Source organism: Haemorhous mexicanus, chromosome 7 (assembly GCF_027477595.1).
Source record: "Haemorhous mexicanus isolate bHaeMex1 chromosome 7, bHaeMex1.pri, whole genome shotgun sequence".
NCBI classification, from domain to species: Eukaryota; Metazoa; Chordata; class Aves; order Passeriformes; family Fringillidae; genus Haemorhous; species Haemorhous mexicanus.
The window spans coordinates 14,525,028-14,552,146 of NC_082347.1; the positions used below are offsets into that span (position 1 = coordinate 14,525,028).

General features: G+C 39.3%; 1 protein-coding gene across 6 annotated transcripts in view; it reads left to right on the plus strand.

Moving 5' to 3' along the window:
• Positions 1-18,817, plus strand: part of CCSER2 (coiled-coil serine rich protein 2) — a 62,210-nt gene extending 43,393 nt beyond the window's left edge. For 4 of the 6 annotated variants that reach the window (XM_059851166.1, XM_059851165.1, XM_059851167.1 and 1 more), the window contains one exon: positions 13,618-18,817. In XM_059851166.1, coding sequence (XP_059707149.1) covers positions 13,618-14,436 — 819 coding nt within the window. In that variant the 3' untranslated portion in view covers positions 14,437-18,817. Of the gene's footprint in view, positions 1-5,345; positions 5,431-13,617 lie in introns of all 6 variants that reach the window. The other 2 variants (XM_059851168.1, XM_059851172.1) reach the window with 1 other exon arrangement.
• The last annotated feature ends 8,302 nt before the right edge of the window (positions 18,818-27,119 follow it).

Sequence of the window (27,119 nt, forward strand, 5' to 3'; positions counted from 1 at the left end):
TTCTGCCACTAAATAAATAAATGAATATCATTAAACATATAAATTTTTAAATGTCGTGTTCACATAGTTTCTTCGTTCTGAAATTCTTCTAGAAAATGGCCCATTCTGATGTGATTATAAACTTGTCTGGTGTTCTCTTCAGGGACCACAGCTTTTCCAAGTACTTTTAGGTTTTTTCATATTTATAGGTAAATATGTACATAAGTGGAAGTTTATAACTTTAACTTAATCCTTGGAGCTTAGTGCTCACATAATAAAAACTAGGGGCTGGAAAGAAATCTTTGGGAAACTTGGCTTCTTAAAAATTGATAGGTAGCTACCTACTGCCTATCTACTGTGTCTCTGACATGGTATTTCTTTTAAGTGTCCTGGCAGAATGTGCAAAATTTAGGTAACTTCTAGGTTAGGTTTGTGTTTTATTCTTGGTTAGCCATCCTTGGGATAAAGGCTTGTAAAAATATTTGCTGGCAGGATAGACCATGACATTTCTGAAAGGATCTCTTACACATCTCTTATACAGAATTCATTCCAGTTAGTGTGTCTTAGGATTTTACTATCACAGAAGAAAACAGCTAAACCCTAGAAGAAGATAAAAATTAGCTGAAGAAATTAATGCTAATGGACAAATTACAAGAAAGAAAAATGTCAACATCCATTGCCACACTTGCAGGATTGTTTCTCTAATAGTAAATACTGATGTTTTTAAGACTTTGAGGATAAAGGGGTTAGAAGTTGAGTTTTTGTGGATAAATCATTTGGTTTCTTGGGCTAGAAAGGATGTTGGCAGATGCTGAGAAGTAAATTACAAGCAAGCAAACTGCAAAGCCCTGAATTTGTTCCAAGATACCTGCAAAAGATTCTGGCCTGTGAGGACCAGTTCCTCCTAATTGCTGGTTGCTCTTCCACTCCCTGCAAGAGTAGATAGTGTGTACAGTAAAAGCTGGGTATTTCCCCTTGGTAACAGCTCATAGTGGTGAAATGAGCTTTGATGTCTAAATTTGCATACAAGTTCATTCTTGTCTCTGCTGAAATGACAACAGAACCTCTCTCACTTTGCATGGGAGCGTGCATGGTCTTGTTCTTTGCTCCATCTTTTCTCTACTTTTGCACTGAGGTATTCCTTGCCTTTCTTTTGAATTTTGTTCCACTTTGTCATTCCAAAGCCTTCCATGTCAATTGTTTTGATGAACCTTTGTAATCCTTTGTCTGTTTTTGTGTATTGTTGGCCTTCTGGTTTTAGTATCTTCCTTCTTCTTAGCCTTAGACATCCTGTATGTGTCAGCTTCACGCCCATTAATTTAAGCTTGCAGCTTTTGAGATCCAGTCACTCTATGTGTTCATCTTCACAGCCAGCCTTTGTTTCTGTCACTGTCCAATGTTCTGCTGTTTGCTTCATGTTCTTATATGTGTACTTGGTGAAACAAAACCATAGCTGGACTAGGTGGTTATATTGTGCACCTGTCTCTTGTGCTGTGACTGTGCATGACATGTAGGGACTGCAGAGAAGAGAGGTCCTTGGACCTTTCACAAGCAATTCTTGTTGGTTTTGTGTAAACCAGCACATAAAACTGGGCTAGTGAAGTTTTTCATCTGAATACTTTCAGAAAGACTATTGCATGCCAGAACTGCTTATTCATGATCTCTTTCTGGATGCTAGGCCAATAAGAGAAGACTGCTGCAAAAACATGTTTGCCTCAGTAGTGAAATCTGTCATTCTAGGTTTGTTTATGATGTGGAGCTCTGAGTGTGTATGAGACAACTGGCAGCGCTTGGTGAGAGGCAGCAAAAATCACCTCCTCATTGAAGTGCTCAGAGGCTCCAGTTGTAAGGATTAAAAAAGGGATCCTTGCTGTATTTGTATTTGTTTCTGCAGCAGAAAAGACTTTCTAAAGCAGTAGCAGTTTTGCATGTTGGTGTATCCTTGGGAAAAGAACTGGACTATCTGGCAGTTGGGCTAAAACAACTGTGTGGCAATAGCTTAGAAATATTTAGCTTCTCCTTTTCTGGAAGAAGCAATTGCTTTTGTTCATGTGATTTCTTATTCTAAGCTTGAAGTTTGCTCATAACTAGCAATGGAAACCTCTGGCCTTAGTCTTCATAGTAGCATTTAAAAGAAGAAACAGCCTCCAGGTTTTCCCAGTGCAGTTAGAGTCAGAACTTCATAAAGCATTTAATACAACATAAAACAATAGTACAATTCATCAGGATCTCAGAAGAACATTTGTCCTTCTGGTTTATAGTCTGCTCTATCTCAGCTACTCTTATTTTTCCACTCCTGAATCTCATGTTGTTTTAAAGTCCTGATTCACTTCTCTTTGGGGATGCCTTTGCTATTTCACAAATCCAGTGTCTGGAAAATAAGAGGAATGGGATTTAAGAGTAGTGGCTGGATGCACATAATAGCTGTGGGGAGGGCTGTTCAAACTGCTGTCTAACATTAAAGTCTTAGAGGAAAAAGTTGCTTCAGAATCCAGAAGAATCCCATCAGATATTTTTGTTTGGGTTTGTTTTTTTTAATAGGGGTTGAGGTAAGTCATGTTCTCATCTTTCAATTCTAGAATTCCTTGCTTATAAGTTTTAACAACATTGTAATAAATCAGTGGTGATTCAGGTTTTTCTTCTTTCTTAGTTTTAGTAGAAAACTGCCACATTATCTGTGCATTTTGAATATGTAGTATCATCTGAGATGTGGTTTTTAGTGTGTTTATTTTTCCCCCCTCTTTCGATTTCTTGGGAACCTTAGTGCACATTCGAGTAATAGGAGATGAATATGAGTGGATGTTTAAAGCAGAAAGCTTGGTAAATTTGCTGGAATTTTGTACAATAATTACTATTAAAAGAAAATTAATCTTTTTGTAGGCCGGCATATTTGCAGATACTTGAATCTTAATGTCTGTATCAATGGGATTACTAAATTCTTTATAATTCTTATAATCAGTTTAAGTCATAACACTCATCTTAATACATTCCCAGAGCTCTATCTGCTGATTCTTACTTTTTCAATTTATGTTGATTTTATTACCTTATTTGTTGTACAATTAAACAACCCTGGTTTGGGGTATTTTTAGGAAAAAAAAATTATATATTCATTTATTACAAAAAAAGAAGTCTAGCATTTATTTGAAACTTACCTATATGGAACAATTTCAACTGCAGCATTTGGGAGAAGGGGATTAAAATATGCCTGGAGACCAGTTCAGTTCAGCTGGCAAAAGATTCAAGGAAGTTACCTGCACTTTATTTATTTGCCTCTCTAGTCAGAGCAATGATGAAGTAGCATGAAGAATTATTGAGATGACTGTACTTATGCAGGGCTTTGAAGTGCTAATATGGATGCTTAAAAATTTCTGGAACGTATCAAGACATGTAAATATTTCATTGCCTTTACAATAGTGTCTTAACTGTTATGTAGCTCAGAAAGCTTGTGCTTCTTTTAATCTGTTTTCAGAGAGTAAAAGGGAGAGGATATAAAATTTTCACCTCCCTTCTTAATGTGTTAAGGATTTCAAAGAAAAAAGACCATTGCCAACTCAGATGAGTCTCTGCAAAATCAGACTTGTGCCTCGTGATAATGTGCTTTCTGCTGTGTGGAGATTCAGTTATATTTAGGGAATGGAAAGAGTTTTTCTTGGTGTTCCAATACCCTGACACAATTTTGGATGAAATATGACCAAACCTGTAAAACGTAGTGTTCTTTTGTACCGTGCTATCAAAATCCAGAGTGTTTGATAATTTTCTCATCAGTCATTGAGTGATAATTTATGGGACTATTTATGTATTTAATGTATGTACCTATTCAGCTGATGTAGCAGATTATTTTGTCACATTGCTTGACTGAAGCTAGTACTGTTCCAAGTACTTTCATGCAGCAGTCTAAAAATTGTGATCTTAATGACTGCTGATGGAGGACTGTAAGAACCCATTAGGTAATCAATACCTCCATCTAGAGAAAATCAGACTGAAGAACTTGTTTCATTTTCCCCCTTAGATTTTGCTGCAATAATTGTTTTATCTCAGCTTCTGAAGAACAATAAAGGAGTCTTGTCAGACTTTTTTTTTTAATTTCCTGTTCTAGAAGAAAAGTGTTCTGACTAGCAGATTCTAAGACTTGGTTAAATGCATGTTAAGTTTCATCTTAGCAGTACTGAAACCTGGAATAGTGCTGGATAAAATCTGATTAGGTAAGGATAACTGGAAGATCAGGGAGGTTTTTAAAACTGTCCTAAGACAAATAAAAGCATAATATTTATTTATAGAAATAATGTGACGTTTAATATTGTTTTAAAAGAAGAATGGAAATCAAATACTTTATTATTTGTCCAGTTGTGGCAGTATGGTCCACAGAAGAAAATCTGGAGGCAGGGGCAAGCTGGGTTCCTGTTTTCTGTGATGGGGGTGCTGTTTAGATACCTTCAGCCTGCTTGCTCACAGGGTAGCCACTGTTAGTTGCTGTTGATCAGGAGGCAGTGGGGCAGTCATTGTTGTAGTACCAGTGTTCCAGGACTTAGAAAATCAGTTTTCAGCGGCTTAAATAGCAAAAGTATTGTAAATACTTAAACCTGCCCTGCTGAAATAGGAAATCAGGGTTGTATTTTTTAAGAGGGTAATTGCAGCTTGGATTTGCAAAGGTAAGGATGTGAGAAAAAAGAAAAGTAATAAGAAAATTACTTTTTCTTCTTTTGAGAACGTAGCAACCACAGTGTGTCACACTTGTGGTGATTTGAGAGCTCTGTCAGGCAAAGCCTGTGCTTCATGGGTCTGCACAGTTCCCTCATCCTTTCATGGAAGACTCAAGGTCTTAAGAGCAAGGTGCAAGGAAAAGAGCTCTATGTCAGCTCTTCTCTTCCACAATAAATAATACTGATCAAATTGGAGTAAAGTGGTCTCTAAAGCATCAGGACTTGCTGGAAAATTTGTTTCTATGCATTAGAAATTTTTGTTGAAAACTGAAGTTGACTGGTTTTCCAGTAGATTAGAACTGAGCAAGGTAATACTTGGTGAGACATTTCTGAAATACTTTTGAAAGCTGTATAAATACAATTTTATCATGTATTTTGAATCACAAAAAGCCCAGTTTCTGTACTCTTCCCCTAAAACTAACTAGGACAGAAATGTGTGCTTATATATTGAAAAAACTTGGAGGTATTTCGTAAGATTTCTAACTAGTTTAGGACATCTGGGCTCTGATAGTGTGTAACATTTGATTTTACAAATTAGAACACCTGGAAATATAACGATACCTTTCTGGGGGAAAAAAAGAAAAAGAATGGTGTGGCTTTTTGGTGTCTTGTTTTTCCCTGTTCTCTTTTTTTATTATACTTCTCCCCCTCTCTCTTTCTGCACAGGGTGGGTATTCTGCTCCCTCCTTCTCTCCCTGGCAGGGCTCATTCCAGGGCATCCCTCGGAGTGTTCCACCGCACCGCAGACAGAGTGAGTCTGTACCTCTCACTCATCTCCCTCACCGTGTTCCAGTAGCAGCTTCCCCTTTGCACGCACCGTTCATCTCGTAGTCTCCTCCTCTCTCAGGCAGATCTCCAGGCATACACCATAGTCTGTGCCTAACAAAGCGCTTCCTCCGGCCAGCCTACCAGCAGCTACGACTTATAGCTTTATAACAGTCATTAAATGCCAATAGACCTCAGCAGTTCTTCAGGCAAACCCGAGTAGGCCCTTGTTTCCAGTCTTGTCTTAACATCAGTCTTGCTTGCTGCATTTCCCTGTTTTCCATGGCTGTGATGCACTCTCCTGTCCGTGTGTGTGTTCCGTTTGCTCACGCGCATCTGTGGGCGCCTTCTCGTCAACGCGTCATGGTTGTACAGAAAAGTGTTGGTGGGAAAGTGTCACTTGCATTGTCTCTCACAAAACGTTTTAACTTTTCAGAATGGCTTCCCTCAAACTAATTATTTCTCCCCCCCATCTCTCGGTATTTGTTGTGAAAAGGCTTCTCTTACGTTGAAGTGGCTGTTGCACAACTTGCATGATTTATTAACATTCCTTATGTGCTAGCTACAGTGTGGGCTGATATAAGATGCATTTGTTCACTTGGCTTGGATCTGCAAAACAAAAGACAATTGCTGATTTTAAAACTGTATGCTTACATAGACATAGAGAAATGGTAAGTCTTATTTTGTGCTTTGGTATTGCATTTTGAACAGATAAGTGTTTGAAGAAATATAACTACTTCATAATGCTAAAGTTATATTTTTTAAATGTACTGTAATTTGCAAATTACAGTGTTTGCCTAACAAAGCTCAAGAGTGTATTTGGACAAGAAATAAAGGCAAAGTAAAATTATGGGAACAAAGTAAGATTTCCAGGGCCAGTGCAGATCTGAAGAGTAAGCTGCACCTTGGAGAGCTAAGCTTATATATATTTCACACTGCAATAATCTTTACTTATATCAATCACCAGGAAGAAAATCTAATATTCTGTAAACTGTGCTTCAGATACTCTCTTGATGCTTCTGTGACAATGTTCATGTAAACAACTCATCAGGAATGCACAGCCTGTTTCATGGGCTTTTCTCTGTGCAATAAGGGATGTGCTTCATTTTTCTGTGGTGTTTGATGTGGGACTCTGTGTGTGTAATGAACATACAACCCCAAAATCTGATGATTGTGCCTTCTGTTGCTGAGTGGAGGGGCCAGCAGTAGCGCAGCCTGGGTGATTCACTGTCCTGTCAACAGAGACTGATTTCAAGGAGATCAGTTTTAGACCTGAGGATCATATAAATGTTATGGTTTTGGGGCTTGGAGACTGGCTGGAGAGTCAGAATGGGGAGGATGGTGTCCCAGCTGCCCCATGAGCCTCTGGTGTCACATCATTCACAGTGGCTGCTTAGCTGAAGAAGAAAACTTTGGTTGCTAATCTTGCTGGTTTTCTGAGCCTCCACCTACCTCATCCCTCACTAACAAGGGTGGTCTCTTATTTGGGATTCCCTAGTAAACTTTTATTACTAAAGCAGGTTGGATTTTTTAGTATGCATCTTATATATTGCATCCAATGAATTGCTAGTAAAGGAAGCGAAGTAAATGAAGATGGGCCCTTGACTAGTTAACCAAATAACTAATGTATTGTTTAGGAAAGTAAGTTTCCACTGGTGGAGTGTTCTTAGCTTTTTTCTTAAAGCCTTAGAGCAACACTAGGAATAAAGATAAATTAGGAGGTTCCTTAGACATTTTTAATGAAATTCTTGAAAATTCAATGATTTATCACTGTGTAAACAGTTCTGTAAAGTAAAACATTACTGGAACAGTCACTAATTCTTTCTTTCTATCCCACTTGGTTCAGTGGTTTCAGTGTTCAGTGATCTGGTATGAAATGCCAAATATGGGATTTTAAGACAAATGCTGAGCTGAGCATCACCACTGAGTGTAGGACAGCCTGAAACACCAATGTCAGTGTTCTTTCGCACTAATACAGAGAAGATGATGGAAACATGAAGTGTAGTCTCAGGTTTTGTCTGGTTGTGTTTTCAGTATAGACTTGGAAGTCAAGCACTTCTGGATCCTGAACCTAAAATATCATCTCTGCATGTGAATTCTGCAGGTTTCTTCACTGTGCTGTTGATAGCTGATGGATACATAGATCACTTCCAGACACTGTAGATTATGAGGGTGTAAATCTGTAAACTGTTCATATTACAGTGTGTAAACAACTAAAAATAATTTCCCTCCTGCTGTACAGGACAGGAAATATATCCCTGCTAGGTAATATTACACTAGTGTAGGTTTATGGCTCTCTCTAAGCACCAGTCGCAATGTCAGCACACTTGCTGCTGAACTTGCCTTAGCATATCACTGCACTGCAACACACTTCAGCATTGGATGTATGTTTTCCACTTTTAATGACAATTAATTTTTAATACTTCCACATTTATTAATTTAATGTTTTTTCACCAGCCTTGGAAACAATTCAGCAGTTTGCATTTCATAAACACCTTGATAACAGTACATTAATTTTGTCATTTTAGGAATAAAAACCAAATAATTTTGTTCCTGTAATTCCCACATGTCTTGGACTAAACTCCTGTGTAAAAGTCATTTATTTTTCTTTTGATTGTGGGTTTTATTTTGATGACATCTCAAACTTTGTTCAATACAGTTAAACCCTGTCAGTTTGTGTTCTGGAAATGAACCAGTTATGTGGCTCTAGAAATAAAGATTTAGAGTACACATTGTTAAGGAAGCAATCATGAGTTTGTGTTCTAATACAAGAATATTACACCACCTTCTTTAGGCCCCTTACCCCAAGTGCTTCTCCACACAGAAATGCTGATCAAAACCACTTTGTTATTCAAGCATTGCAGTTGTTGCATTTCCACTTACTGTGCACGTCCTCAAAGAAGTATTTAGACTTTTTGTGTGTAAGTATTACAGAGATAATCTAAGCAATGCTAGCAGATGACACACAGCTTGTTATCACCAGGAAGAAAGCTGCTCTATGCCCAGTGACTAAATCAGATCCAGGCTGAGCTTTTTCACACATTTTCTTTTAAACAAAGTCGCATTGCTGAAATGTTTCCAAAGCTCTATGGACTGCTGCAGCTTTGTAGGGTGTACAAAGTTTTGTGTTAGCAGAAACAAGTTGCTCCAGAGCATTAGCTGGGAAGTTCTGTGACAAATTATTAAAATCATCATGGAATCCTTATATTACTGCCTTTTTTATGCAATTATTTTTGCTTCAAGAGTATTCAGCTATATGAAGAAGAGTTATTTAGGAAAAACTCCTTTCCTCCCAACTTCAGTACTTGCAGAGACAACTACAAGAGAATGTACCAAACTAAATTTATGTTTGCAAAAAAACCCCTTGATTTTGTATATGGTCATACTTATCTGCTTGCTGCACATATATCCATATTTGTGGATGAAATACCTGCCTTGATGTAGTTGTATATTACTTGAAGTAATTTTTCTTTGAAAAAATAAAATTTTCCAAGTTGGGATTTCTGTACAGACTATGCAGAAAGAATAATAATGCTTTGCCACATTACCAATTATTTTACTAGCCTCATGACTGTGGTGAATGATGCTTAAAAAAATACAGTTGTGTTGTGTCATTATTTGAAGTCATTCTCCATACTGCAGAATCCTATATTTTAATGCTGAAATATGGATATAATACAGCTAGATCAAAGGGAAAGAAGAAAAAAAAGTTCAAAAATTAGGTATTAAAGAAGGTATTACCATGCTACAGACTTAAGGTGTGAAATGGTGATGTTTTCCAGAGGTGGAAAATGAGGGCTGTCTGGTGCAGCCTTTCAGCAGGGCTGTGTCTGCACAGGCCATGGTTTGAAATGACAGCTTATCCTGTGAGAGGAGGGATGCCAGAACTAATGAGGAAATGAAAGAATTATATAGTTTGTGAGTTTGTGATCCTTCCCTTCTAACCCTTTCCAAAAAGAAGCTGTGGTAGTCTCTTCCAACTTGTGAGTTGCTAGGAAGATTGAGTTATGAAAAATGAGGGCAATATGATCCAAGGATGGAATGCTCTGCCGTTAATGACCTTGCTGTTCAGGGTTAGATATTGAACATGCTTATACATGGATGCAAAGATTTATCTTTTATACACTTTTAATAATACACACAAATTCTAGTTGCAGGATTTGGAGTATAAGAGATTAACTGCTAAAAACCTTGAAGTTGTAAGAGCAAAGGTATTCCATGCAGGTCTTGCTGTAAATGTTTTTGTACTGCATTACTTAAATACTGTTGCTTCCTTTGTTTCTTGAAGGAGGATTAAAAACCAATGGGGGACACGGTAATTGCAATTGAAATGGTGAAAAGTTGCAGTTTGTCATGGCAATTGCTCATTGTTTTGTCTTGGTCCTCTGACATCATTGTCCTTGTCTTTTTCTTGTCTCTGCTTTCCATTATGCCATTGGCAAGGAGTTGAGAAGTTAGTCCATTACTTCTGTGATAAAGCGTGGTACAGTACAACTTCAGATTTATTCCCATCTCTCCCTCATGCATTTTCACTGTTGGGTTTTTTCTTTGCCCTGTGCATGATGCATGTCTGTGGGAGATGTGCATGCAGTTCTCAGATTTTCCATTGCATCGCTTCCCTCCTTCCTCAAGACACTGCAGGGAGAAAATTATTTCTTTCTACAGAGTTGTAAAGGGAATCGAGATGGGGATCAAGAAAACCAAAGCAAAACTGAAGGGAATTTTCAGCTAATGAATGAATATCACGGTCATAACCACATTTTTAACTTCTTTAATAGTCCATTTAACTTCTTTAACAGTACAACATGATGTTTCAGTTTTCCAGCACAAAGCTAATACAAGCTCAGTAGTTTGATAACTGTACAATACTGGTAATCCTTGCCATGGATGTCATCTTTCTCTGGATGACAAAACAGCCAAATTTACTTGAGAGAAATAATAAAAAAATCTCTTAGGCTAACGAAGTAGGGAGTGAAAAATCTTTATTTCTTGAGTAATTTTGATTCATAGATCGTTATTTGGAAGGCTTTGAAGCTCTAGCTGGTACAGAAAAATCACTTTCTTTGTGCAGAAAGGAGCATGTGCACAAGGCACTTTGTCAAGTGTACTTTCAGTTTGAGGCAGACTGAGTGTCTTCAGTTCCATTATACGTGAAATGTTTGAGTCCAACTTTGCATTTTAGGAATGTCCCGAAGGAGTGCAGGTGTTTGTCTATCTGCACGTTTTCTTCATGGGACATAAGGAGACATCTGGGTAGCATAGCAGTCAATTCCAAATCATGGTGTGTCCCACCCCAGAAATATTACCAGAAGTGCACTCAAAACAATGCAGATGAAACGCTATTTTAGCACTGGTGTGAAATAAAATACTGTGCCTGGAAGGCCGAATGCTTCTTTATCTATTTCTCCTCCTTCGTGTGATGGAATTCACCAAGTACTTCAGTTCTTCAGCTGGCTTATGGTTTTTACCAATAACATGGTCAGAATTTCTAGCCTTTCTTTGTAAAAGGAGAACTTGTATTTAGTACAAAGATAGGAGCTGTGGGTGACAATAATGTCAGTGTTGGATACCTTGTGAAATGTTACATGCTTGTTTTGCAAGTGGCATTTTGCTGCTTTTAGTGTCATTTTGAATGTTAATGAATTTAGATATTCGATGATATCAAAATCTGCCATTGTGATAATTGAACAGATCTTGAGTAGAAATACACAATTACAAAGCAGTACAGTATTTAAAACAAGAGGGCAAAGATGATACCAGAGCTTCAGTGTCCTCATAATTCTGAGCATGTAGCCATTTTTTACCTTAGTTTCACCAACTTTCTGGGTAATAAGCTGCCTAGACCTTTTAAGGTTATGAAGAATAATGAAGAAAACATGTATTTGGCTATTTTTATATGTAAAATGCAAAATGGCCTGAAGGGAAGAGCTCAAATACTACCTAGCCTTTGTCAGAAGAATTCAAACCAGTGTTATTGAAACCTTGATGGCTTTGTTGTACTTCAGACGTGTTTGTGTTTAACTCAACTTTCCATATAAATTTACCTTCTTCTGTACATTATCAATTTTTGAGTTTTGCTGATTAGTATTGCTAGAATTATTTGATATTAAGTGAGAATTTTTATTGATTAGATTTGATATTTACCTGTGGTTTTGAAGAGTAGCATTTAAAAACCTTTTCTAGCTCCTAGAGGGAGAAAAATTTTCTGACAAATAATTTTTCCACATTTGGCACAATACTGTGGGCTATAAATGTTTTAATCTTTGGTATTTCAAGTAGAATTAGAAAATAGGATTTATTTGTTGTAGTATTTGCATAGGAATTGGGTGCATATTGGTTTAGTTTCTGCATTCATTAGCAGTTTTGGTTTTGCAGGTGAGATCTCAAATCTGTAAATCGTTTTGGCTAACATCTGGCTGTCAGCTCTTAGACTGGAAGGATAGTAACTTCTGTCATAAACACTGGAAAATGGAAAAAGTATCTGGAGGACTAATTTTATTTAAGGTGTAATTCTCTCAGTGTATGCAATTACTCCTTGTGTTTAGAATTTCCTTCCTGTAGGATTGTATGGTTAAGAAGGATTTACAAAGTTAAGCTAGTTTTGGGTAACATAAGGAATGTTTTTGTACTCATTTCACACCATTTTGGAGGCTTTCTTCCCTTTTTTTTAATCTTTTCCCTCTTTCCAAAACAACCACGTTCAGACTGCTCAGGATATTTGCCTTACATGTCTGTCAGTGATAGTGGATGTCACTGGTCCAGATTTTGCCTTTCCTTAAGAGATGACTGTTATATTCTAAAGGGAAAAACTGTTCATAAATAAAAAATAGACTGAGAAACCTTTATTTTCCTCTCATTAACCTTGATTTTTTTTTTTCTTGATGAGGAATTTTGAGGATTCAGTTTTCAGTAATAATCCTGCCAGGGAAAAGATGAAAAGCCTAAAGAGTCCTGAGATGGGCTATGGCCCTAAATGTGTAACAGGAATCTGGCATGCACAGCAGTCATTGTATTCTTCCTGCTGATTCAAAGAAGAGCTAAAAAGACCAGACAAATAATGGGATTTCTCTTTAGAACTTTTGAATAATTCAGGAGAGAAACATTGCTTCTTTTTTGTTTACTCCATTTCAGTAGTAAACAGAATGAGCCTGTGTACATGCAACCTATCAGCTGGTAAGAATCCAGGTAGTTGAGTGATGGCTAGTTGGCAGGAGTTCAGTTCCCCTCCTTTGTAAAGAAAATGAGAAAAATAATCCAAACCTGCTAAAACTGGGGCTTAGGTTTTAATAGATTTTGGGGTTTGCCACAAATTGCAGAATTTTTAGTAATGCTTTGAAGATCTGTATCTGAGTTGCAGGTCTAGGATGTATTGTGAAGCTAGTACACCATTAATCTTTTAAGTCTCTTTACAGGGCAGAGCAAAGAGAATAGAAATTACCCAGGAGAGGTACTGGCAATTCTCTTGTCTGATATGTGTCTGATAAGATTGTATCTTCTGATAAAATGTAAAATCTTCTACAGTTCTCTTTATCCCATGGCTATTGGTGTGGTAGAGTGTGGTCTCTACTTTACATGAACTCTGCTTCTTTATCAGCCCATTTAAAATCAGTTCAAGATAAAACAGTTACCTAAGCTTAGTCACTAACCTGATTAGCACATACTTCCACCAGACTTTCTGGCCTCAGTAAGGCAAGGAAAGAGCCTGTAAGTCCCTGTGGTCCATCCAACTTCTTTTCCTGCCTGTGCACTCAAAGGGTTGGGGCAGTTGAGGTCAGTATGCAGTGAGCAGAAATTGAAGCTGGACACAGCTGTTGTGTTGGGTTAAGCACTTGGTTAGAACTGATCTGCACCGACGTTGATTCTCGCTCTGTCCTGCAGATTTGGGTGAAACCATCAACCATGCCTTCTTCATCTTTCCTTTTTAAGCCGGCCGGTTTCCTTTTTGTCTTTATGTTGTTGTTTATTTCAGTGCTGGTAAATTTTTTTCCACTTCAGTTACGAGTTCCATTTGTGTACGTCCCATGACTCATCCTGTTTTACCGAAGTCAAAGTTTTGATTTAAAAACCCAGATATACAGCCCTTATCAAGCATCCAGTCAGCTCACGTTGGATTCTGAATGTATCTGGTGTCTTCTATGCCTAATATATTCTTGTATTATTTTTTCTTTAACAGCCTCAAGTACTACAGCCTTCCAGCAGCCTTCCCAATTCCACAGACCTCGCCCAGGGAAAACTAATAAAAACTCCACATATCGAGGCCCACAGTGAATATCCTAAACCAGATCTGCATGACAATAGAAATCATCAGAATCGAAATGCTGCAAATGTATCTCTCCCAAATAGCCTGAATGACGTAAAATCTTCAAGTGTACAGTTAAACACAAAAGATGAAAATACATCATATTTGGACAATTTGAAAAACAAAACCACTGAAGACCCTGGAGAGGTGGTTAGTAATAAGAAAGGTACATTACCACCTTGTTCCCACTATCAGACCTCTACACGAGCTGATGCTCCAGAGGTGCAGACTGGATTACCTGTGAAAGATCAACCCTCATTCACAAACCAGGCTTCCCAGCCAAAGACTTCGAGAATCGTGAAACCCCCAACTGCTTTAGTGCCTCCTACCATGGCCGTTCCCGTACGATCTGCAGATCACTCCGCTGCTTCCAAGGAACGTGAGCTTCTACCACTGAGAAGTTCGACTCAGCCACAGCCAACATCTGGGCAGGATAACCTAAAGGGTAAACAGAGTCAGAAAGTGTCTAAACTTCGCCCACCAACTACATCCTTCGTCAAATCCAAGCAAGTGAGCAGTCAGAAATCCACACCAGTACCTCCAGAGCCTCAGAACACCTCCCTAAAGTCCAACATCCCAAGGCCACCAGTCCAGAGAAAGGAGAGCGTGCCGACGTACTCTGCTGGTGCGCATTCCGGGGACAGCACGCCCTCTGTTCGGCATTCCCGCCTCCCGAAACCAAAGACACACTGAGGCTGTCCCACACCTCACCCGCTGCCACGCCGTGTCCCACTTCCCCTGTTGTGACTGCCTTGGAGCCTGCTGTACCTGCAGCCTGCAAATCCTGACTCGCTGTTCAAATTGCATCTTCTTTAGGGTTTGCATTCTCCGTTCTGTCGTGTTCTGAGGCTGATGTTACAAGCTGTGCAGTTTCTCTTGAGAATGCTTTATTTTATCGTTGGTCTGTAATAAAGATGGTATTGCAATCTTTGTAATTAAGCAAATACTTAAGTCTGTGATGACCACAAATGCCAGAATGCTGCACTATTTATTTCAGGATGGCAGAAATTATTTCTTACCTCTGAGTTATTAGACAATGAAATTGCTGTTCTGTTGAACTTCTTGGTTCTGAGTACTCGTTAGGTCAGAGTGGTAGAAAATTAGACTGACTAGCAGATGTTTTATTGGCCATAATTCTGACTCTGTATTCCAGAGGCCTATGCAAAAATCCTTGTATTTATCATTCTCTCAAGACTGACATATTTAATGTTATTTAATCTCATGGGTTGGGTGGGTTGTGTTGTTTTGTTTTGCTGTAATCTGAAGTAGCTCTGTTCTTTATTTATCCTGTTTTCACTGTTCACAGACGTTAGGCAGATTTCACAGGGTGAAATGAATCTTCTTGCTTAAACATCCTCATTTGTTAAATGATTGTGGTATGTTTTTATTGTGTTGAATAGACACATTACTGGGTAGATTCTTGAAATGCAGTGCTAAGGATGTTTGTCCAAACTTTCCAATGCAGGCTTTTAGGAATTGGTAAGTAGGGAGCCTCTGGGAAAAAGGGGTCCAGAACACCTATGTTGAGGTTGCACAACATGCATTTTAATTAATATTTTAAACTTTTATTGTTCTGCTTGTATTTATTGATTTCTGCTTAATATTGAAAGGCTCTGAAGTACCTGACTTGAAATTTTGCACAAACTTTGCCATATGTGTAAGAATTTGAAACTATTTTACAGAATAAAACTTATATTAAAAATGCAACTATTTTTTAAAAAGGAAAAAAATTAACCCCACTTATTTGCTTTGAGCAATCCTGTTATGTCCTAATCCAGAGCTGGTACTCTTAAGAGTTTTTCAAAAATGTGTTACTTTGGGGTTTTTGTATTTTTTCTTTCTTTGGTTTTTTTTTTTTTTTTAAGGAGCTTCTTGGGGAAATTAGGCATAAAAAAAAAAATCTACATTTTTGTGCTCTCTAGAAGTATTTTTTCTGAAAGTAGTCTTGGTGCACTCTGGGAGCATGACACAAATGATGCAAGCTACATGTGCCCATATCCAGTGAAGCTTTCCAGAAATTTGATGTTATGTCCCATGTCCAATTCTTCTCATCTTTCCAATGACTCTCTTGGATGCTACTGGTTTTGTTTGTTTTTTTTTCCTGTTCTCGAGTTGGTTTTAAAATCAGCAGCAGAAGGCTGCTGCAATTTGACCCAAAATCTGTTCCTGAAGAGCACATAATGTCAGTAAAATGCAACACAGTGTTAGTTTGTTCTAGGCTCTGGCTGTAGGACATTGACATATTACAGTATTTTCTTTGAGAGAATTAAAGTGAGTAGGTGTAGACATTTCATAAATGAATTCAATATTCAGCTTCTATAATATAAGCCTTTTAACTGAGGGTATCCTGGTGGATACCTCAGTTGGGTGAAGGAAAAAAGAGTCATCTCACCTGAGTTTTCAGTACATCATTTATATTCAAGAATTATTTTGCATTTCTTACACTGTAATTTTATTTAACTAAAGATGAAGTTTAAAAATTAAAAGCTTGGGGCGGGAAATGGGTAGGGGGAGATTCTTTTTCTGAACTACTTAGATCAGTGAAATAAGGGACCTGCAGGACCTTCTGTGAACTGAGGTGATGACAATGTAAGCAAGACATAGCAAGACAAATAATGTTAATTGTTATAGTTGGTGTAGGATCAGAAACCACAACTTGAGATTGCAGTAACGATCATGCTCTGCTAATAATTTATTTCCATGAAAAGCATTGAATTAGTGGTATTTAGTGTACATATTTACTTTCAATAAGAAAATAAAACTCACTTTTTATGTTCCCCAAAACTAGCTCCTGGCAGCTAACTGTGTTTCTCAGGAGTTTAAAGACTGCTGAGGGAATGATCAGATTCCTGGTTCATTTTCTGGTCCATATAGATTTCTATGGAAGGTGTGTTTTTTACGTTTACTTTCCTTGAAGAGAAGCTGATTTTATTGTTAGTTGTATATGAGTTTGGGTTAAAATACAGTTTTCACCTAATGTTATTGACAGAAATTCATAATCCTCTGCTTCATTTTCTGGAGGTATCACCAGCCTGATTTAGTGATGTTTCAATTTTTATGTTTACATTTACAAGTATAGATATCTGTACCTATATTCATATCTGCACCTTTACTGAAAATTACAGAGGTGATCAAAGTAAATTAAGCAAAGAATACTGAGATGATAAAGGTTTTCATTAAAAGACAGTTCCTAATTTTTTCTTTCCAGAAGAAAATCTTATATTTTTATGAGCATGTATATATGTATTAATGGAACATAAGTAGATTTTGTCCTTTTTTATAGCATTTCCCCATTTTGTTCTGACAGGTTAGTGAGACACTGAGCTGGAGCCAGCAGGATTTGATCATGGATGAGACAGATTCTAGCCTGGCTTGTGTTTGTGTTCAGCTGCTAACCTGGCATCCCTCTAGGACAACTGCATGTTTGGGCTCTTCAGACTTTACCAGGGAAGGCTCTGTTGCACGTATAGTAAGTCCAGAGTATGGCAAAGCCTGTCACGAGATGGGCAGCTGGGAGAGAAGTGGTGAAGTGAGGCTTGAAGCTTCACCTCAGTGAAAGATGGGGTTTGGGCAGTGATGGATGAGAGGGCACTGAGAGTGCTTGTCAAATGGGATTAAGTGAGTATTTTCAGCTGTCATATCTACCTTATGGAAGGTGCAGATAAATCATCAGTACTGGTGCAGATTATCCAAAATGTGTACATTTAAGTATTTGATATCTTCAGGGTTCTTTTTTTTTTAGGTTTATGGAACTGATTTATTGCCATTTTTTTTTTGTTTTGATTTCTCATTCTTTTGTGCAATATTCACAAAAGTATTAAACTACTGTTCAGTATGTGTGTACAGAGGCAATTACGCATTTTAACAAGTGAATAAACACAAAAGAAAAGAACAGAATTGCACTTTAAATGAGCTTTATTGCTTGGAGTTGTGCCTAAAATAATCTAGATGCCTCCTGCTGTGTGTGGCTTTTGTTTGAAACAAATTTCCTTGGTAGTGTTGCTGTTTCCAAGGTATTTTCACATCACTTTCACAGGATCGATATGCACTCTAGCATGTTTAAAAGCATTCATATAGTGTACTGAGTTTTTGTTGTGCAATGACTTTAATTTAACCATGGAATTCTAACACTGTTGTTACAGCCAGATCATTATTACCCTCCCCTTCCCTGAAGCTAGCACTTCCTACTGCCAATCAAAGCCAGTGGCAAAATTTCCCTAGGACTAGCATAGCTCTTAAAGAATAATGATCCCAGAATATGGTTGTGAGAAAAGAAGTGCAATATTATCTCTCCAACTTTCTTGAAATAATTACCAAGGCCCTGAAAATCCAAAACGACACAATTTTGATACCGTTTGGAAAAAAACCAAGGGGTTCCTCAACTTTCCATTTTACAGCAGTGAGAGTAGGCATAGCAACTAGACTGCATTATAGGTCAGTACAGTTCATTTCAGTCTTGATCTACATGCTGATTTGTTGTAACGATGCCTGAAAACTGAATACCATTTGCGTGATTTCCTTTGTTTGCATGTCACAGCCATATGCACATTCTAAAGTGTCATACTGGGGTAGGTTGCATGTTGGGGGGGGAAGTATTTCTGGTTTTGCACAGCACATAATCCTCTTAATATGGACATTTTCTTGCCGTACAAATGGAAATCAGTTCTTGAATTGGGCTTCCGTAGCTGTTCCTTATCTCCTTACTGAGGCTTTTTCTGAGCAGAGTGGATTTAATGTGACCCTGGTGGTAGGGCTCAGTGTAGTCATTTTACAACTGTGCTTTTAAGGAAATTCAGTCACTGTTGTGGTAAAGTTGCTCACTGCCTACTAATTGTAAAAGCACCACCATAAAACCAACATAATTCCTGTGTAGCAAAATCTTCAATTCAATACTAGCTAAAACAAGAGGTACCCTTACTATCTGCTTTGTTGTTTTTGGTTTTTTAACCCAGGCCAGAGTAAATACTGTATATTGGAATTTGCTTGTAAAGTTGATTAAAAAACCTGTATGTAAAAATTCTTTCCTCAATGTTGCTCTAGTGAATAAAAATAAAAGTCATAATTCTAATAAGTATCTCTTTCTCTTGACTATTCATGTATATTTTTTTTCAAGTCATTGTGCAAAATGCAGGCAGGACTGTAGGCAGAAAATCTGGGAGGACAGGGAGATTAGGCTTACACTTACAATGGATTTTTTTCTTGAAATTGTCTTTCTCCCAACAGAAATGGCAGGCTTTTAGTGTGAGACTGTTATTAAAAGGAGAAAGAAAAGGAGGGGAAAAAAGTCTTAGAAAAGTTAAACATTTTAATGTGTTGATTGCAGATGAACATGGACTGACATGGTTAATTCTTAAAGGTATGTTATGGCACCTATAGTGCAGTTAAGACACTATTAAATACTCTTCCTAAGTATTTAACGAGTTAAAATCTTTATCATAGGATACTTTGAGAGAGTTATTTCCCCACAGAAGTCCAAATGAATACAATGTGGGCAAATATGCAAGTCCTAATTGTGTGTCAGTGTTTTGCCCATGGTTTGAATGGTTTGCTGTTCTTGAGATGAAAAGAAATCTGCTCCATTAATTAACCTGACCTATTTCAGTGGATGGAAGTTCAAGTTTGAAATTATGATCAAAAAGGGAAGAAAATCCTGTAGTTTGAAGTAAGAGCATTTAAAATGTACTGCAGGCAGGCACTTGTAATCTTTCACCTAATGTTAGCTTCAAGATGGCCTTTGAAAACTTGCATGGGTTTTGGGGGTGGAAAGAGCTGCACAGGGTTTCCAAGTTCAAACCAAGAAGGCAGGAAGGTACTGTGAATGAATCTTCCTCCTGTAGTCCTCCTGGGTAAGTGTGCTCTTTGTTTCTTGTGGCCCAGACTGTGTTACTGTGATGTCTAATCCTTATCAATGTGATCATTAGGTTGTTACACAGCTGATGCAATGACTATGGAAATAGTGTCCCTAAAAGCTGTGATTGACAGCTTCCCTGTCTTCCTCCTCCAGAGACAAAGGCTTCCTCAGTCTGCTGCTGTCCAAAGTGAGAACAGTGGTTTCCTGACTCTGGAGCAGAGCTGCTTTATTGCTGTTGGGCAGAATGTTACATGTGGGGAGAAGGTGAGAGAGGGTGAGACATTTCAGACCTTTCCCTTCCTTTGCAACCCAGACTGAACACCCCTAGCACCTTCCCTTTGACAGAAATATCTGGAGGTTTTATGAGCACTATTGAATACAGCTGAACCACAAGACAAGTTAATATCAAACTATTTGTAACATCAACCAGATTTGTGCAGTTGCTGCTTTCCCTTATGGGTACTAGCTGTTGTTTCAGCAATAATTTTCTTGTAGTAGAAGGCACTGAAGATAAACGCTCCAGCTCTAAAAATTAGTTGTTCAGATATTTAATGCTAATCCATTAATCTGAAAGTTAAAAGGGTGGGTTTCTGTTAGGATTTCTGATAGTTTTCTCTGAAGCCCCAGGCAGTAAGAGCCCTAGGGTCTCATACAATATGTGGGGTGCACTGCAGGCTTGCTCCAAGTCCTCACTGAAAACACAGTATGAGTTCTTTGTAAGATGCTGAGGGCGAAAGTAATTGACCAGCAACTATGTTTTAAGAAGGATTTTGAATTTGATTATTCCAAAGCAGAGCACAATCTGAAAACTTCTGAGCTGTTTAAAATGGTTCCCTCCATCACAGGCTCTGAGAATCTCTTCAGTTGCATGAAGTGTTTCATGACACAGGTTGGCTTTAAAGCCTGTTACAGTGCAAGCCCCTGAAACAGTCCAAGATGAGAGGTGTTTAAAACCACTTGTAGACATGTGGTATTCCAACAGTTACTTTACTTTGGTTTGGGTTTTTTCCTGAAAATTCCATAGAAAAGCAGCAATTTGGGAGAAGCATTTAGATTTCAGTGGAGCTTCACATTCTGACAACATGGGGTTCTCAGCACCTCTCCAGTCAAAACAATTATTTTGATTTTATTTTGAAGAGACCTGATAATATCATTATCTTGGCTGCTGTGGTTAGAGGCACCCTTGAAAAGCAGCCTGTGCATTCCCTCATTTGCTCATGATATCAGAGCACTCATTGTGTACACAGTGGTCATCTAGGGGTGGTAAATGGACTAATTTAGTTATGTCAGAAGCATATGTATATAAAACCTATGAGCCTTTAAAGACTTGGATCATTTGGTGTGATAGGTTTCAATGCTTAGTAATACAAAAATCCAGCTATTCCCACAATTCCATTTTAATTGCTACTCAGTTTGACGAACTGTACTAATTATCCCACACTACCTTTAATCTCTCTGCCTTAGTGTCCTCATAAATAAAATTTTACTGGTGTTAGCAAAGTCAATGCTTGCAAGATTCTATGCTGACAGCACAAAAAAAATTCCCTGAGGAAACAAATCCACCCTTATTTTCTTGAACACTTTATTAATCTTCCTGCATTTGCCTGCTCAGGAGTCTTTAATTTTTATTTTTTTAAAGTAATTCCTTTCGTACAAATTTTGTGGACCTTGTTGAGACTCTTTTATTGAATCCAGTAAATTTCCATCTTTTAGGAGTTCCATGGCAGTTATTTGCAGGAATTCATGAAGTGTACATGAGAGGGAATGGTCTCTCTGTGTGAGTTACATGCAGCACAGCAAAGTTCTCTTAAGCTCTGTAAGGAAGTCCTCATGGAAATCTGTATCCCAAACAGCACTGGCAGTCTCAGGGAGTGGTAGGAACCTGTGGCCCCATCTTCCAGGAGGATCCCTAAGGTGTTCCTCATGTTTATGCAAACAGCTGTGAGTTTGTGGGATCCTTCCTTTTTCATTCCACTCACCTTTGGCCAAATGATTCCACGTCACTGAGACTGCTGCGGGCTGCTCTGAGCACAGCCCTGGTTTATAGTTCTCTGCTGTGCAGTTTCTGTGGGTCGTTGCTGTGTTTTCCTGTCCCCCAGTGGTGAGGCAGCAGCCCCCAGTCACAGGGGACAGCCCCTTGTGAGAGCTGCTGGATCAGACAGGAGGAGGGAAGCAGTTATTGCAAGACACAGCAGAAGGGTGTCAGGCTGCGCTGATCTGCCAGCATCTGAGCTTATGTTTCTACAAAGTCTGATGTTCAAACCATATGCTTATAAGCTGTTGCAGATCTGGTATTCCCATGCAGGAAGCCTAATGATGCACAAGCTCTCTGCCAATCGTGCTCCTGTGCTTTTCATCCCAGCATTCAATTCCCGACTTCAAAGGAATTAGTTAAGATCTGTGCATGAGCATTATATTAACAGCTGTTAAAAGCTCTGTGTGTGGCATTTCTGGCACATACAGGGCACTGAAAAAATACTCTATGTTTGGAGTTTGTATTTGGGCATGAAAAATACATATTTCCTTTAAAATATGCTTCTAATGACACTTTTTTGAGCTGCTTTGAGGTTGTTCATTTTCTCAAGGGATTATCTTGGTGAGTTATAATTCTGCCAAGTAATATTGTCTGATTTCATAGAAATTTATTTGTTTTATAGGCAAAAAAGGGTAATGGAAGTTATTTTGCAGTATTACACTTCTTATGTTACTGACACAGAAGAACACTGCATCTTTTTTTCTATATGGTTTCTTGTGTCCCATCCTGCAATGTGCTAGTGCAGGAATAAATTAGCAAATTTGAGGAGCGGTGTTAGAAACACACTTATGGCTACATGATGAATGTTATAGAAGGGCTTTTCATCTGTTACTGTAGGTAGGAGCACGGGTCTCTGTGTGTGTTAAGTGCCCTAAGCTCAGTACCAACTGCCCAGGCCTTAGCAAACGTGTTTTAGGCGGTGTCTGAAGGGTTAACCCCAAAAGCTGGTAGTATACGGGGTTTTTTTCGTAAAGCACTTGGAGCTCACTAACAGAAGACAATAATTATGATTATTACTTTAATTGTAAATTCATAGCAGGCAGGTGGATAACAGTGAACAAGATGAAAAGCTTTGTGTGGGAAAAACCCCTTGGAGAAATCTTCCCGTGCATTCCCTTTCCCGTTTGGGCAGTCCAAAGCCAGCGGGTGTTTGCAGCAGTCGGTTCCTGCCAGGCTGCTGGGACAGCAGAGGGCAGTGCAATGCAAGCAGCCGGCCCTGCCAGCTCCTGTCCCCGTGTGTCGCACGCCTTCCCAGCCACAGCTGGGGCTCTGGCCATGTGACGATCCTCAGCCTCTCCTCCGTGCTCTGATGGGCCAGCCCCAAAGTAAGCACTACTGATTTATTGTTTGGTGCTCAGTGCAGAGAAGCAATCCACTGTCAGGAGGTGGAGGGGTAAAGCAGACATTGGAAACCTCCCTGAAGAATCTGTGTAATTTGAATGAGAATAAATTGGTTGTTTTCCCTGCTTGGTCTCTGTGACAGGCTTGTCTTGTTCCAGCCTGCTGTATTTATCATTCAGCTCACTGACTGCTCAGGTGGGAAGTCCACAAGAGAGATGGGAGATAAAGACTAAATGTTCAAATGTGTTGGCAACTCCAAGTCCCTGTTGAAATCTTTGACTGCTCTTTCAGTGCACAAACCCTGCAGAGCAAATCCTGCTGGGAAGAAATGATCATTTCACTACACCAACACAATTTGTTGTGCTGATGGTCACTGTTAAAAAATTACTCAAGGAGAACCTCTGTGTATTTACTTTCCTGTTTAATTGTGTATAAACTTTCCCGTACATAAAACAGATGAAATAAGTAGAAATCAGTCTCACTATTGGATCCTGTTTTCATTGTGTTTTAAATGAGCCTGATTTCTTGAGCATACTTCTGTTGCATCTTTAAAAAGAAAAAATTACTTGCTCATATGGTTCCTTGAATTTTTTGTCCAGTAGGTAAAACCTCCTCCTCAGACCTTGGAAGTGATCACTTGTGCTTGGGGTCAAAACTTTATTCAAATTTTATTCATATAAAAGATGAAGCCTGTTGTGATGAGATTTAATTTAAAGAAAAGATTTCTTTAAGTAGAACAAGTCTGAACTAAGGTTAGAAGAACTTACCAATTACACATTACTGACCTGAAATGAGATAGATATAAGCAAGCAATTTTCAGGGAATTTAATTAGTGATGTATTAGACCTGGGTCTTTTCATTGAGAGTCGTTTTGTTTGATCTGTCACACTGTGAAACCTCGGACTCAACCTCTTTTATTTTTCTAGCTGTTCTGTTCCAGTAAGCAATGAAAAGAGTCTTAACTCTTAACATGCTGCTGCTGGATCTGTGTCATCTTTCAGGGCAGTTGTGCTTTGTAACATTCTGTAAAATAATTCATTTTTTGCAGACTGAATCCACCAGAGGGAGTTTTTTGGCTTTTGGTGGGATTTTTTTAAGAAGTGATGGCTTTTTCTCCTACGTTCCACAGATACTATAGTATGAGTTATTGTTGGTATCTCCCACCAGTCTGAAGAGCAGGAAGGTGCTGCTGCCTTATGGCAGTGTAGGCTTGGCAGTGGCTGTTGAGGGGCAGGAGGATGCATTAGTGGAGGTGTGGGTGAAAGTTGTAACATCAAATCCTGTAAAATCTCCTGGAGGAAGAACAGGGCAGCAGGATCCAGTGCAGACTTACTTGAGACTGCAGTAACTTTTAGACCAGTAGCAGAGCAACTATGTTAATAACTATCCCTGTCCCAGCTCAATGACAATGCATAGTAGCTGAACCCAAACACACCATTTTCTTTTTATTTCCCTGGAGTATTTTCATACATGTCCACACTGTCTCCTGTCATGCAACTGCACAGTGTTCTAGCTGCTTACATGTGTGGATTCCTTTTATTTGTAGTTGTAAGTGTAATCAGCCCAGTGACTTCAGTAATTCTGAATTTTTTCCCTTCCTCTGTGTTTTAAATCAATCTGCAGCTAATTTAATCAGGCCAGCTTTTGATCTCCATGTCACCTTGCCTGCTTTTCCTGTCAGTTGTAGATTGCATTTGGTCTTTGTACTTTGTGATTGGATTATTGGTAGCTACTTCATTGTTCCTCTCTTCCCCAGTGAGCCATGGGCATTACTGAGTTTGTCTTTTCATTGCCTAACTACAGAGGACACAAACCTTTCAACAGCAAAGAGCAGACTGACAGGGAATTAACCTCTTACTTGTGGAACCAAGGAAGTGTCCAGAGTCTGCTCCTCAGAGATGTTTCCTTGCTGTCCAAAGCCCTACTGTCAGCCTCTGTGCTATCAAAGGTGTGGGAATAATTAATTCTCAGCTTTGAGGTTTGGGTGGCTTTGTGTAAAAACGAAGCAGACACTGTATGGATTCATTTTAAGTATGCTATTTATAAGCCTTTTTGAAGCTGCACCTTTATTTTCTTCCTTTAATTTGCTCCATTAGGACATGCCTGACCTCTCAGCACACCTTTGGCACCTGCCTGTGTTCTGACTGGCTGCAGCTGAGCCTGCTGCCATGGCAGGGCACCTGAGTGAGATCTGATGGAAATGCACAGCCCTTACTCCCAGAGCAGCTGGCCCAGCTGCTGGCAGCTCTGTACAGAGCTGTGCCTTGTCTTTTTCTTTTGTTTTGGAAGTTAATGGCCATGGCTCAAACAAGACCATTTCCCAGAATGGACCATTTATTCTGACATGGTCTCTGGGGTTCCTTGGCTTCTTTTGTTGTTTTGTTTGGATTTTTAGCTGCACAATGCTAAGGTGCCTTCCTGGCATGCTGGAAGGAATGGAAATCTCTGGCCACTTGCCCAGTGTTGGATGTCCTGCAGACTTTGTCACCTGCCTGTTCAGCAGTTTTAAAGTCTGGGTTGGATGTGCACTGGTGCCTTGGCTCTCTGGTGACCACAGTGACCACTTGTCATGACTGACCTGATGAGTCTCAATGCTCAATGTGGCCAGCAGTACCAGTGCCAGGGATTAAAGAATCCCTCACTTCCTCAGCCCAGGATCTCTCTTAATTTTGTGCTTTTCTGCCACATTTTGTAGTCTGGGGGCTGATGCTTTGCAGAGGCTGTGGCTTTGCTGAAGGCAGCCCTGAGATTTCTGTGAAGCCTGGGAGTGTGTAGACCAGGAGGGAAGTGCACATTGCAGCCATGTCAAGGCAGCATTGTTCTGGTGCAAAGATCCACATCTCTGGAGACTTCTGGAAGGGGAATTGCCATTGGTAGGTGTCATGCTGGTGGGTGACAGGCTCAAACTCCTTCCTCTTTGGCCATTTCACATGTGTGACACAGAACACCCCCAGGGGCAGGAGCCAGGATTCTCAAGTGCATGGGAGAACTCCTGGCACTGCACTGCAGACAAGGCTGTGAATAACCAGCTGCTGGGGAAATTTCTGGAAGAGGTGCTGTAGCCCTGTGGTCTTGAGGTTCATGGTGCTCTGTGCAGAGGTTTTTAGCTAAAGAGTTGCAGCTGGAGCACCTGGTGTTGGACCAGATTCATGGAAAGGATTAGCAATGTGTGATACTGTATGTGGGTGTGATTCATGAGGGGTTTGAAAGGTACAGAGGGTTTCCTGGCACTTTGAAATGGCTGTTACTTTTTCCCTCTTAATAGGGGTATTGAAGAAAAGAGTTGCTCAGTTTGAAAAAAGGAATTGCTTTACCTTTTTTTGTCTTGGTGCCTCAGGTGCTCCATGGAAGCCGGTTTAGTCTCTGTTTACTTTGCACAGCATCAGTCATTCAGGTGACATTTCCATTTGTCCCACTGCCAGCTGAACAGCACCTTATGGCTCTCAAGGAGCTCACTGATGTGAGTGCCCTGACTACAAGATGCTCCTTTTCCCTCTTTGGGTGCCAGCACTTTGAGCCAAGCAGCTGCTGGATGTCAGACTCGGTGGTAGACCTGGAGTTTAGCTGGTGTACTCCTGAGGATGAAGCTGGGGACAAAATTCTGACCTGACATCACCACTTGTGCTTTAGTGGATTTAATTCTGCAGGCAAGTGATCTGCTCTGTGCATATAGCTGATACTGGGTGTCCTAAACCAAAGTGGAATGATTCCTGCCTAACGTGAGCAGTGGGTTTGCTGTCTGTATTTGTGTAAATGCTTTTGCATCATGTTAATGAGTCATGAATGGCCACAGTTTTTCCTCTTTTTCCAGAAGGTTCTGCCACAGAAAAAAACTGCATTTTATTTCTCAGGTACAATGAGCTAGCTCACTGCTCTCTGGTATCTTTCATTGAGTTGTGACTGTGAAAATTAGGGATGCAGCCACTTTTGGGCAGGTTCATGAGCTGTGGTGCTTTGCTAAAGCCCAAAAAGATGTTATTTTTGGCAGTGCTAGAGATGTTATGAAAGAACATCAAAGATCATTAATGCATCTTTTGTAAACACTGTCTCTTACTAATCTCTGTGCTTCTGCTACTGGCTGGATAAAAGCTGCCCACTGAGATTCCTGCTTCAGCTGCTGCCCCTTTGGGGTCTGGTAAGTGTGAGGCT